Source organism: Lipophrys pholis (genome assembly GCF_963383615.2).
Source record: "Lipophrys pholis genome assembly, chromosome: 13".
NCBI classification, from domain to species: Eukaryota; Metazoa; Chordata; class Actinopteri; order Blenniiformes; family Blenniidae; genus Lipophrys; species Lipophrys pholis.
In genome coordinates this window covers 5311019-5325075 of record NC_137632.1, presented here as the reverse complement: position 1 = coordinate 5325075, position 14057 = coordinate 5311019, and the positions used below count along the sequence as shown (strand labels likewise).

The window sequence follows — 14057 nt, the reverse complement described above, 5'->3', positions numbered from 1 at the left end:
ACACACACACACACACACACACACACACACACACACACACACACACACACACACACACACACACACACACACACACACACACACACACACACACACACACACACACACACACACACACGAGCCATTTGTTGACAGGACTCGTTCAGGTGTGACCACTCAGTTTGCCATTTTTCCTCTCAGACCAGCTGAGACCAAATGATAAAAAAAACCAACTGCATCCATCAAAGAGTTTCAGAGTTTTTTGATGGAGTTAAAGGAACACGAGTGCTACACGTCTGTTTTGTGTCACAATAATGTTCATTTGGGCCAGGCAGCGGTGAAGTGGCTCGGGCTCCAGCCTCATAGTGGGAATGTCGTTGGTCTGAGGCTCGACTGGGTTTGCAGGTTCTTGATGTGCGTCTCTGGGTTTCCTCTCGATACGCTGATTTCCTTCCACGGTCAAAAATCTTTATTTTAAGTCTAGCTGGTGGCTCTAAATATTCCATATGTGTGAATGTGAGTGTTTCAGTCTGTATTCGATGACCTGTCCAGGATGTACCTTCGTTCACAATCAGCTGGGATTGTAAGTCAGCCAGTCTGGGAATATTTCGTATTTGGTGGGTAGTTACTTTCTGTACAATATATTTTATAATATATCTGTTACGTCTTGAACACTCTTTGTATTTATTCACCAAGGCCGGCTGAGTATTTTAGTATTTACAGCTACAGTCTAGGCAGTTAATTGAAACCACTCTGGCAGTTAATCCCCAGATTTCATCACATTGATCAAAAAGAGAGATCACTTTGTTTTATGGTACCAGGCTGAATTGGAGGACTCTAAATTGCAGTAACAATGGTGTTTATTATATATATGTGAATATAAAGGCTATAATATAAAAATAATATGAAGGAATCTAGTCGAGCTCCACATTATTACAAACTGCCATCTGAGCTGAGCCGCAACCAGATTTGTAAAAATGTTCCTAACAAAGTGGGCAGAGCATCAATCATGTTAATATAGCTCCACTTTTCTCCATCATACAAATATACACATTCAACCTGCAGCAAATGTTTAGGGATCATTTCCTATACAAATATCACACTGAAGTCAACATGAACTATTTTCACTGATACAAGAAGCCACACCGACGTCATCAACAACCTTTTCTGTCTTTTGTACAAATAAACAACCACTGGCACCATCACTGACAGTGTTATTCTCTACAGTGCTGATTTTAATGGCTGGTGGGTATAATATACCACGACGAGGCGAAAACAAGTTTTAAGAAAGACGAGGGCTCGTTGGCGTCACCGAGCTCTTCTCACTAATATTTTCCTGTGTTTACTGAAGCAGGTGGTTTTAAATCTTTGCTTGACAGCAGGAGACCTCTGAGATTCACACACAGATTACACTAATCTACCGTGTCGAGAAATAGAAATACACACACACACACACACACACACACACACACACGCGCGCGCACACACACACTCAGGCAAGCATGTGCACCGTTTTGTAAATTGTGCTCATGATGAAGGTGACATCCGCAGACCTGACATTAACACCTTGTTTACGTCTTTTTCAGTCAGCAGGAGCAATCAATTTCTTCTTACACAAGAAATGGCTTCTTTTTCCTGTTTTCTTTCAAAAGCATCGATACTGGACGACATTTTCTCCTCAAGTCAATGGAGTGGAAGTGACAAACACTTAATGGCCACTCCTGTGATGTTTTTGATTTGGCGACGCGTCACTGTGATGCTGATAAGAGGCCCGCTCTGCCTGAGGTGATCACACACACACACACACACACACACACACACACACACACACACACACACACACACACACACACACACACACACACACACAAAGATGCAACTGTCTCGCCAGCCACAAAACGCTCACATGCTCCTCATGTACTCAAGTTCACACAGGAACCCCCTCGCCACCCCCCCCCCCCCCCCTCCTCCCGGTTCGGTTTCCACTTTCTGACCTGGCCCCACTTACCTACTCAGACACACCTTTCCCCCAGAAAGTCCCACACATATCAAAATCAAACCCACCGACTCCAGTAAGAGCAGCACATTGTTTCTGCAAACAGGCTCTTCTGTTTCTGAAAAATCCCCTTCTGACCGTCGGCTTTGAACTTCGGCTTCACTTGAGTCACTTTATGTAATAACTAACCTCTATAGGCCTATGCTATACAACATGAGAACACCTTTATCTTTTCTTTAGCTACGAGTTTAAACCCACACTTTGTATAAATCTTTACAGGTACCGTAATCACGCGATATAAAAACGACCCTCCGGCTATCTGAACGAGAGAGGATGATCCTGTATCAGACACAACTGTACTTCTAACAAAGGGACCGACGGTGAAACTACTCCAGTGTCTTTTCTCGATGTTTCACTGTATCAGCTACAGGTTTCTGTGACGTCACACAATCATTCAGCAGAAACAAAAAACAGCAAACATCCTGACATCAGCACATATGATGCACGCTACCAAGAAGAGTTTAACATTTATTACAGGATTGACTTACATATTGAACAAGAGGAAGATATTTAAAACTATATTTAAAAGGATCAATCTAAAATAAGATAACATAACACGGATGGACGCTGCATCCTCACATGTAAACATGCCCTTGCATGCACACCACCGGCTGGTTGAAGCACTAATGATCTTTAAAAGGGCTTAAGGAGGAGATTAGCGTCCACTCACGCTCACGTTTGTGGGTGACGAGTCAAACGTTAGTGGGTCAGAGTCACACACCTGGACAGACGGCCACTACTGACACAGATTAAGCCAGACTACAGCAGAGGACTTGAAATCCTGGTTTAACAGGAACCAAAACAACCCCCCCCCCCCCCCCCAAAAAAAAATTAACGGATAGACAAATAAATCAAAATGAATCATGTCTTGTGCTGCATTGCTTTGAGAATAATCCCCACAAGCAAAGACTCTTCTCTGTGCAATGAAACAAGAAAATAGTCAAAATAATATGAAGCCGGATAAATAATATGCAAGTGACAGGGTTCAAAAAGGATGCGTCTAAGATCTGGTTGATAAATAACAATTTAAAACCTTAAAATGTAAAACCTGAGCAGTTGTCTCTGTTCTACCTCAGCTCACCACCGTCTAAAACTCTGATCATTACAAGTGATCATGTCTTTATCACATAACAAGTTACTTGATTATGATCAAATGGATTGACATCTCTTTATGCATGTAAACCTGTTTATCTGAATTCTTTCCAAACAAACAGGAAGTGACGAAGCGACATGAGGGGAAGATCAGAGACAAACATAATGTGCAGCAGCGGAAAGTTGACGAAGAGCCACTTCTATACCGACGTTCAACAAGAACAAACTGTTTTAAAGACAGGAAGCTTCAGTCTTGGTTCACAACAGACACACAAACTCCGACAGAATCTGATAATGGACTGTGACATGCAAACCAGGATTATCACGTTTCTGAAGTGCATGTAAACACGTCGTATCTGATTAGTGCAATTATCTGATTCCTCTCAGTTATCAGTTTGTTAATCATTCAAACGGGCTCGCCGCTATCCACAGCGCCACATCCAATCCCACTTACGAGCGCAACACAGGACACAGCGAGATGCAAAGCTTCAGATTTCACAGAGTGACAGACTCCATGTTTTATTCTTCTAGTAGATTTAACTGACATCGTCTGAATCTTCCCAAACTAAAGACTTAAAGAAATAATCAGCAGTGGACAGGTGAACGGCGTGTTGGGATGACAGAATTGTAATAAAAGGATACAGTGACAGAAATGAGAAATAAAAAATATAATAGAAGAAAATTGTCTGAAAAATGACACCTACCACTCAGCCAGTGACAGCGACGGGAGAATCTGTAGTAAGTTTCCACTTCCTGGAGAGAGATCCGGACCAGACCTGCGCTCTCACCTGAACACAAACCTCCCTCTAATGCTCCCTCCATCTCATCCTGAGCATCAATCTCTTCTCCGCACTTCCATTCACTCCTCCGGTTCTCCGCTGAACACAAATCAGCCCCTTCCTCACCCTCACCGCCAGGCTGACTCCCCCCTGAGTTTCCCTCCTCCGTCTCCTCTACGTCTGCGCATTTGACCAAACCTACGACCGCATCACCTCCTGGACTCGACTCCGAGTCCGGTTCCAAGCAAAACCAGGAATCTAACCGGGCCTCCAGCAAAAGGCCGGACCCTGCCATCTCCTCTCCTCCCATCCTCCTGTCCCACTTCTGGTCAACACAACAAGCATCAAAGAAATAGTTCCCCCTCTCATTCGGACTCCACCTTTCCTCCAAACTCTCCGTCAGGCTGCGGGTGCCCCACAGCCTCCGGACGGCCGTCAGTCAGTAACTGAGAGGACTTCCTACCTGGACCTCAGGTTACATTTCTCACATACAAAAGCAACAGTGTCGTGCTCGACCCCACCCTCGCTCCTTTCTCCGCCACCTCCATCCCTCCCCTCCCAGAGCAATTACATGACAGCCACCAACTCAAACACAAAGTCCTCAACCTGCTGAGATATGTTTGACTGACCTCTTTGAAGGGCCACGCCGAGAGGCTTCATTATCAGTCGAGAACAGGGAGGAGATATGGAGGATCAGTTGAGTCACTTTGGTCGGTGCTGCACTTCTACCTTAGGCTCACAAAAACCCCGGGATCCTCGTCCGCCTTATCTCAGGACGAAAAGTACAAAGCCTCCTTTCTGCCCCGGCCCATTCAAACACGGCCTGCATCCCCATTTAACCGTTGGCTGGCTATAACCATTCAAAGCCTCTATTCTTGTTTACTCCACTCAAAAGACCCCATTCTTACAAACTTACTGAAAGACTTAATTCTAACGAGATCCCTCAAAGACCGACGTTGTCTCTTAACAGAAAGTGGCAATTCAGATTCCTTTTCTGTGACTTGCGCGAAAGATACATTTCAGTGGAGAAAAGCTCATGAGATGCGATGTTGTGTCTCCTGATTCAGCCTTTATACGGTGCCTTCTGATTCAGAAGAAGGCCAGTGTGTCTGAGCAAGGGGGCTTACAGCTGCATGAGCTCGGCGCTGCAGGAGTTTGTGCGGCGCAGCGGTCAATATGTGTGTTTGCCCTGCAGCCGAGGGGGCGGGTGAGGTTATCAGCGTCGTAAACCTTGAGAGATAAACGTTGAAGCGAATAGTCTGGAGGACTGGACAACTTAATGCAACCCAAGAGGTCAAACAAAGGGACACTTCAACAGTGCAAAGTCTCTAATTTAGACTAAATCAGTGTTTTGACACGAAATCAGAGTTGGGACTGATAAAAAAGTGGGCAATTTAAATTCCTGAGGTCACATAAAAAAATTTAAAAAACTACAACTACTTGAGAGGGCCAATTTAATTCTAATTCACAGTCATATGTGGCTTTTCCTTGAAGGTTTTTTTTACTCAGAGCCCCATTTTAGTGGGGTAACATTTGCTAGTTTTGCAAAGACGATGAAGGTTCACCCACAAAGCAAGACCTGCGTGAATTCACGGAAATAAATCTTGCACATTCAAAATCAAAGCAAAGTCGTATTGCATGTGTAATTCACACTAATGTTTGTTTCCGGTCTGGGAAAGTCTATAAAATACATGATGAGTCAAGACAAACAAAGGCTAAAAACAACACATACACAGGTTATTATATTCTTCATATTGTCACATCATCTTGACATTAGTAAAATGAAGCACTGTGTCAAACTAAAATCATCAAAATGCATCTTCTTATTAAAGCAGTGATGGCTAATCTGATCCTATGAACAGTACAATCACTGCACATTCATATCTTATTGTCCACTTGTCACAGATTGAAGCGTTGGTCTGTTTGATCCGACTACAGATGGAATTGCTGGTACCTCATAGATGCAAATCAATAGTATTTCAAACATTAGCAGAATCTTTATGACTTTTCTTGACGTTGTTTTTTTTGCACAGAGTCAAAGTCAGGCTCCAAAACCACAGCAGGATCAGTGATCCTTCACTTGAATTCTCTTCAGGGCTAACGACTTTAACAGAGCTGGCAGGAAAAGAAAAATGTTCCTCTGAAAACCCTCAGCTTCATGTACAACCAAGACGCACATATTGCCTATTTGTTCTGCGCATGAACGCAGACAAACCGGCAGGTAAAGTAAAGAGCAAGAAGCTCTAGCAACATCCTGAACAAACAAAACTGTCGGAGTACGACCTTGGTGAGAGAAGAGGATGCCATTTACACCGCGTCAGCAAGTTATCGGAAAGAGACTAAAAAAAGCACAAAGACACGAAGGATACACCAAAATAACATCCACATGTCCTCTGACTCACGTGTGTTCAGCGGGACCATTGGTATCCCACTATCCCATTGAGAAGCGCTCTTCTTGGTTTTCCTCACCATCCTTTACTTCGTGTGTTTAGCAGCTCTTTTTCACACTAATGGCAAAAACCAAAGGTCTTAAAGTGGCCGCAATCCGGCTGAAAATACACAAAAGTGAAAACTCAGCAGCTTCAATCAGCAGTTCCCATTCCTCTGCACCAGCTCATCTGCTGGGAAGATGCTGTGTGCTGCAATTTCTGCAGCAGCTGAAGAATCTCTTACTGCCACTGCAAAATGCCAGTGCAGCTGCAGAGAACCGCGAGTTAGAAACTGAAGAATCTGTTTAGGCTGCGCTGTCACGCACTCGCACACATACGCAAAATGTTATACACACAAAAGGCACAGAAGCGGGCCGGTGGGGAGCGAGGGAAGCCCACAGGAAACGCTGCATGTGAGGGTTTGGGCGCGTTTCCCCTGCAGAACTCTGGCCACATCTTCAAGCAGGAATTTGTGCGCACACATAATTCTTTATGCACGTGTAGTCTTATGAGCAACTTTCCACTGCTGTGAAGGTGCAAACACAGCTGAGCAGAAATAGACTGAAGGACACACACACACGCACACACACACACACACACACACACACAGTTCACCCTGGCTGTTTGTCTTACCATCCCAGTCCCTCCAGGAGCTTCTGCGGCTGGCAGGGTTGAAAGGAAAAGGAGAGCCCATTCCAGAAATGTCCAAGTTCTGGATGAGGTGACCGAGCCTGTTCATGATCCGGCAGGACGCCTCGCCGCCCTCCCGCAGAAACTCATGCAGAGACATGAGAGCTGGCTGCTGGTCGCACACCCCCTAGAAAGCAGTGTCATCCAGAGAGATCCCTCGCTGCACTTTCAAAGCTCCACTGCACACTCCGTCACACTCCTCGGCATCGCTGCCAAACGTAGACATGGGAAGGAGTCTTCTTTGTCCTAATCTGCCAGGTCACTCAGGGATCACAGTGACATGCTCTCACATGCAACCCGTGGAGAGATTCCTGTACTGGCCACATACGAGGCAAGCATATTGTCCTCTGCAGAGCCACATTGGGGACTCGAGGGAACGGAACAGTGCAGAGCCGGTGGAGTCAGAAACAGCTGAATCACTGCCTGCACAACCTCTGAAACAAACACTGGAGGTGAGAATTGGCCCGCTCTGCTCAAACACACACACACTGGGATGTACACACACGCGTTGTCGCCTCTGCAACTATAACCAGAGTAGCATAGGTTTCCAGGGAAGGATGAGAAGGGGAGGAGGGTGGAGTGCAGCAGAAGCAGAGGGCAGCCGGTGGATCACAAATCCCCTTCTGCTGCTAAGGCTAATTATATTCCTCCACCGCTTAACTAATCTGCCTTTTCTTTACTCCCCGCTATCTTCCCAGATTCTTCCATGCATTAAATTCCAGGAGAAAATACAAGACATTAAACTCTGACCCCCAAAAACGAAAAGAAAAAAAACCCCAACAACAAATGAAAACTTGACCTTGTTTAGGTTCGGGTGGTTGTTGAATGTCGACCTGGGGTGGAGGAGCAAACGGAGTCAGTGCACCATGATGGCCAAGAGGAGGAGGTCGCTACTTGGAAAGCTTTTAAGTTTCTCTGTGTGTTTTGTGTGTCGAGCTGCATTGTGCCGTTAAAGCTTGCAAGCGAAGAGCAGTTTGCAGTTTGCAGGCTTAGAATAGAGCCGAGGAGCTGCACTCTCTCACATACTGATGAGGTGACTGCAGGGGAAGAGACTCACAACACCGGCTCCCTATTCAGCGACATTATCCACCCCCCCCCCCCCCCCCCCCCATCGCTCCCCTCTTCCCTCCTTAAGCAGGTCTGATCCCTCCTTTATGGACCTCCTGTGTGCTACCTGATCTACAGCCGCTCATCACACCGGCAACTGTGGCTGCAGACATTAGAGTGGTGCGACTGTAACGTCCTCGGCTCAGGGAAATCAATATGATTCATCATCTGGGGACAAACACCGTCACCACAGCTCTGTGCCAAATAGTAGTTTCCGTAGAGGCTGTCACTGCAGGCCGACACTTAAAGGAAACATAAGAAATCGATTAATACTGATCCATGCGTCCTTCGTAAAGACCAATCTGCACAATTCCAGCCTTTCTGAAGCATCCCCAGATCATCACCGATCCTCCGCCAAACTTCACAGTCGGTGTAAGACACTGGCTTGTCGGCCTCTCCAGGTCTCCGTCTCACCATTAGACGACCAGGTGTTGGGCAAAGCTGAAATTTGGCGGAGGATCGGTGATGATCTGGGGAAGCCTCAGAAAGGCTGGAATTGGGCAGATTGGTCTTTACGAAGGACGCATGAATCAAGTCACATACAAAGTTATGTTGGAAGAAAACTTGCTTCCTTCTGCTCTGACAATGTTCCTCAGCTCTGAGGATTGGTTCTTCCAGCAGGACAATGCTCCACGCCACACAGCTCGGTCAATCAAGGTGTGGATGAAGGACCAGCAGATCAAGACCCTGTCAGGACTAGCCCAATCTCCAGACCTGAACCCCATTGAAAACATCTGGAATGTGATCAAGAGGAAGACGGAGGGTCACAAGCAAACAAACAAAGCTGAGCTACTTGAATTCTTGCACCAGGAGTGGAATAAATTCACAAAAAGAACAATGTGAAAGACTGGTGGAGAGAATGCCAAGACGCATGACAGCTGGGATTAAAAATCAGAGTTATTCCACCAAATATTGAGTTATGAACTCTTCTTAAGTTAAAACATTAGTATTGTGTTGTTTTTAAAATGAATATGATCTGGTTTTCTTCGCATTATTTGAGGTCTGAAAACATTACATCTTTGACCATTTCTCATTTTTTGCAAATAAATGTTCTAAATGACAATATTTATATTTGGAATTTGGGAGAAACGTTGTCAGTAGTTTATAGAATGAAACAAAAATTGTCATTTTACTCAAACACATACCTATAAGTAGTAAAATCAGAGAAACTGATGATTTTGCAGTGGTTTCTTAATTCTTTCCAGAGCTGTATATTTAATGGACACAATTTTATCTGAAAGTAAAATCATAGACATTGTGCTACAATCCACCTCAACGTGTAGATTTGTAGGCTTGTGCTACGATCCAGTGCTGGTGAATATCATATTATTATTAACATGCATGGATTAAAAGACTGGAGAGTAGGTGAATACAAAAAAAAATCAACTTAGTAATTTATCAAGAACAATTATAGCACCAAAAAAAACAGCTTTTTAAAGGTATAGTAGTATGTTAGCTAAGTATTATAGAAATGTTTGTGTGAAGAAACTCTTTTAACCACTTTAAAAGAAAAAGATTCTGCTGATTGGATCCAATGAGTTCACGTCAGCTACAGAGTAATAAATTACACAGCTAAAATCTCATTACTATAGTTCTTTTTTTGTAATGTGGAATGAGAGTGCACCTCGCTGAAGCCTAATTATTTATCTTTAAAAAGAAATATACGCCTTTTGATGGGATTCACAGAAACACCTGAAAGCAACTGGAAGCAAATCAAAGATTATAAATGAAAATTCCTCAGCTCTGCAAAGGCATTCAGGTCAAAGTGGCCCGCTGACCTTTTAAAAGAGGGTAAAAAGTATGTCTGTGCATTTCTAGTGACTGGAAAATGTGACGACACCGACTCGGCTCCCCGGCATCGCTTCCCTTCACCTTTCTGTCCGTCTCTGCCCAGATTAAAACTAATGGCGAGCGGCTGAATCCATCTGGCTGTACACCTGCTTTGCCTGGAGGGATGAACCACACAGCTCGCTCATGTTGAATGAACCCTTGACCTCTGGCTCAGAGAGCAACCCGACACCCACACAGTGCTCACAAAAAAGCTCCACACGTCTGATTTATGCATCAAGCTTTACGTTCAAGCCGTACAAAAGAGGAACATTAGATCAGTTGCGAGCGGGTGAGGTCAAAGAGAAGCGGCGTGGTGCCGAGGCAGCTGGGCCGCTTTCAAAAACTCACGTAAATCTCTTTAACTTCCCGGCTCAGCCGAACTGCAGGCATTGCCGAAACGCACGAGGGAGCTGTGGCTATATGATATCACTTACAGCTTTCCTGAGACAAATTAAAAACTGCCCCCTGCTCCAGACTGACCAGCTGCAAACCGCTGGAGAAGCAGAAACCTGTGAATCACTGAACTGGACGTGTCCCTTTAAATCAACTGGAAGTAGGTCAAATGCCCAGTTTTGTCTCTGTGTGTCTGCGCTGTGATGAACTGGCGACTCGTCCACATCGTACTCTGTCTTTGCCCGTCGTCATCGGTTCCTCACAACCCTGACTTGAATGGAGCAGAACAACTGAACAGTAATAACCCGGATGTACAAAAATACACATTAAAAACCAAGAGTGTTCTGAGGAGGAACTGTAATTAATATAGGATAATTAAGATTGCGTCGTCCATCAGCCATTTATTCGGCAGGCAAAAAAACATATTCATTTGATTAGGTGAGAGAAAGTAATTCAACTACTGCATGTAGTTCAAGTACTATTTTCAGTGTGTGGAAGAGAGCCGTGCCCACTCACTACTGGCAGGACTGATGGATGAACTGGATCTCTGCTACGTTACCAAAAAAAGACATGCACAGGTGAGGCAGTGAGGAAATCTGCCAAGCTTTCATCGTTTTGCTGCTCATAGTATCTCAACCCGCCTGCAGTGAGCTAGAGTGTTTGATGGGGGGGGGGGGGGGGGGGGGGGGCATTGTGGGGATTTAGATGATTTAGAGAGCAGAAGAGAGCTTTTTACCAGATTAGACAGTTAGTTGACTTTGTTACCCTGAATCTCTCTTCTCCTCACTCTCTCTTCCTCTCTGCTGTCTTCTGTGATCAGCGTTAGGCTCTCCTCTGAGCCGATTATTGCTCTCGTCCTCCTGCCACCACACATTTCCTTCTGAACGGAGAGCCGGGGTCGGATTTCTGCACATCCTGAAGCATTGTGACGCGCCACTACTAAATGACAGTATGGCTTTTCCATCGCATCTCGCAATTCACCATCGACTTTAAATTTTGTTCATTTTTATTTCTCTCGCTTCATAATGAAACCCGCCCACTCACTACCGCCAAGCTTCACCCTCCCTGTTGCCGAGAAGGAAAGCATACAAATAGAGATGATTGTGCTATCTTGATATTTATAGCTACAGCCTCACTACATTTGAAAATCAGTCATGTAAGAGGAGGAAAAAGAAAAAGATGTATCCCTAATATGCCATCATAGAACCGTAGAAACAGAATTCCCATGTCATGTCTGTGAAAGTGTGTAGTCAGTGCATGTAGTGGTGTTTATGTGTTTGTGAGGGCGGCTGCTGGATTAAGGCTGAGCTCTGTAAATGGATCAAAAGAGAAGAAAGGCAAACATCCACAATTGCATCAGTGGCATTAGCTTGACAAAGGAGATGAATCTGTCCATTTATCAGAGGCGACAAATCAAGAGGCCGCAGGAGCAACGTCAAGATAACAGGCAGACATACACAGAGTACGAGGTGGAAATAAAAGCAGCACAACAAACCGCCACCACAACTACATTTTTCTCCCCGAAGCACTCAAAACAATAAAATAAATGGCCCGAGCAGACACAGTGGAGCTCAAAGAGACAGATCCATGTAATGTTGTGGTCTGAGGAGAAACAGGTGAGAGAATCATATGTGTGTCAAATTATTCCCCCGTTTCTTCCCTCTTATATTAATATATAAATATATTCCAAACACAGTGATTGATTAGTGTGGAGTCCTGAAGGGAAACAGGTCAGAAAGGCACCACGACCCTGAGCAGTCCGCTCTGCTTCTTTCATCATACAGATTACACAACGTAATCCAGCTGTTTATTAATCCCAGTATAGTTTCCCTCCTGCATCGTTCACACGATTCTCCTGCTTTTCCTTTATTCGTGTACTGTACCAGCATACAGCTCAGCAGGGAGATCACTAGATATGAATACGTTTGAGGCCAGCAGACCAAGACTATATCAACCGGAGCCCATGTCGACGTCGTGGTTGTCGTCACCCACCTATACTCCGGGTGACAGTCCTCAGTCTCTCCAGCAGCTCCCCCACGGCCATCTCCTCCGTCTTCATCCACAGGATCATCCTCCAGAGTGACAGTGGAAGACCCGCTGTCCAGCAAAAAGACGCTCTCGCGGTAAGAAGAGACAGCTTGGCTGCTTATTGCAAACCGACGCCTCAGAGAGAGGAGGATGGTGAAAGGGTCGGCAGAAGGTGGTGGTGGTGGTGGGGACGTGGCAATGACAAGCCCAACCAAACTGAACTGAAGACGTAGATGCAAGCGGCGGAAAATTAGCCCAGCATGGAACTGCAATTCTCCAATTCTGGAGAAAACGGATTCAAAAATAAAGAAAAAGAAAATAGATGCAAGCAGCTTGGCAGTGGAAGGATGTTGGTGAAAAAAGCTCCTGAGGATGGAGACGATGCTGCGCTGACAGCAGAGGGAATGATGCCGATGCTGCTGCGGCCGTGACAGCCCCAGCTACACTGACGAGAGAACGACGCTCGGGGATGCGGCGCAAAAACGAACGACAGCGAGGAGGATGGGGAGGAGGAGGAGGAGGAGGCGGCGGCGCAGACGGCAGCCTCATTCACACATGCATGCTTCAGCATCGCCACACATGATGGTGCAAACCTGTGCAGAGCTGGCAGAAAGGGGGGGGGGGGGGAAGTGAAGGTCAGCGGTGCAGCTTCAAACAGTCGATCCAACAGTGACACCCAGCGTGCAAAGAAAGGTATAACAGCTGTCATGAAACACACACGCACACACACACGTCCTGCATCACAGATTATGCTGCATTGCCACCATGTGACCAGATGAGGTTATGACAAAAATTTGTTGGCTGCAGCAAAACGTGGTAAAGTCCCACTAAACTTCAGTCATTGGGCGTTGCGATTTCTCTTAAATACAAAGGATGGATTATTGTTTTGGTAACCTGTTTACATACAGCTTCGTTCAACAAGTTCGAACACTGAGGCCAACACACGTTACATCACACCAACTAAAGTACCATGGGGGCCTCCTGGCCAAATAAAGAAAAACAAGAGTTTTGATAAGGTTACACCACTGCTGCTGCCAAATATGATATAATATATAGGTTAAATGTGATAAAAAAAAAAAAGAGAGAGATTAACTCCAGGTTTTACATGTATAATAGTTCTGAACCAAACAGAACAAATCTTGCATTGAAATGTAGATTAATCTGTACATTAAAAAACTAATAACAGTGGAAATGTCGCATCAATCTTTGAGATCTCTCTGTGTGGAGTTTACATGTTTCCCATGTGAATTCGTGGAGTTTCCTCTGGGGACTCCTCTCACGGTCCAAGCACACTGCCTCCACCCGTTCTCAGCTGGAAGACCTCTGGTGCCTCCGACGACCCTGAATCTGATGGAGTGATGGACCTATGGCCTTCTTACTAACAATAATAACCGATGTTGCACTCATCGTCCCCAAAGTTCAGTTCCATGTACATTTACTTAAAATAAGAAAACCAAATGACTTAAATGAAAAACAAATGATACAAAAGAAGTCTGTGAGGTGAAACCCCCTCAGTGTTTACTGATGGAGACTAAAAGCACCGATAGTGGATGTCCACTCAGCAGCCACTTCATTAGGAACACCTCAATGGGTTAGACCCCCTTGAACACTCAAAACCGCCTTAAGTCTTTGTACCATTGATTTATCAAGAAACATCCCTCAGAGATTTTAGTC

At 45.1% G+C, this 14057-nt stretch overlaps 1 protein-coding gene across 3 annotated transcripts in view; it reads right to left on the bottom strand.

Moving 5' to 3' along the window:
- The window catches only part of mcf2lb (mcf.2 cell line derived transforming sequence-like b), a 42735-nt gene extending 29753 nt beyond the window's left edge, over nt 1-12982 (bottom strand). The window contains exon 1 of one of the 3 annotated variants that reach the window (XM_080478264.1): nt 12348-12982. In XM_080478264.1, the coding sequence (XP_080334390.1) occupies nt 12348-12426 (79 nt within the window). In that variant the 5' untranslated portion in view covers nt 12427-12982. The remainder of the gene's footprint in view (nt 1-12347) is intronic. The other 2 variants (XM_080478262.1, XM_080478263.1) reach the window with 2 other exon arrangements.
- Nucleotides 12983-14057: the final 1075 nt, after the last annotated feature.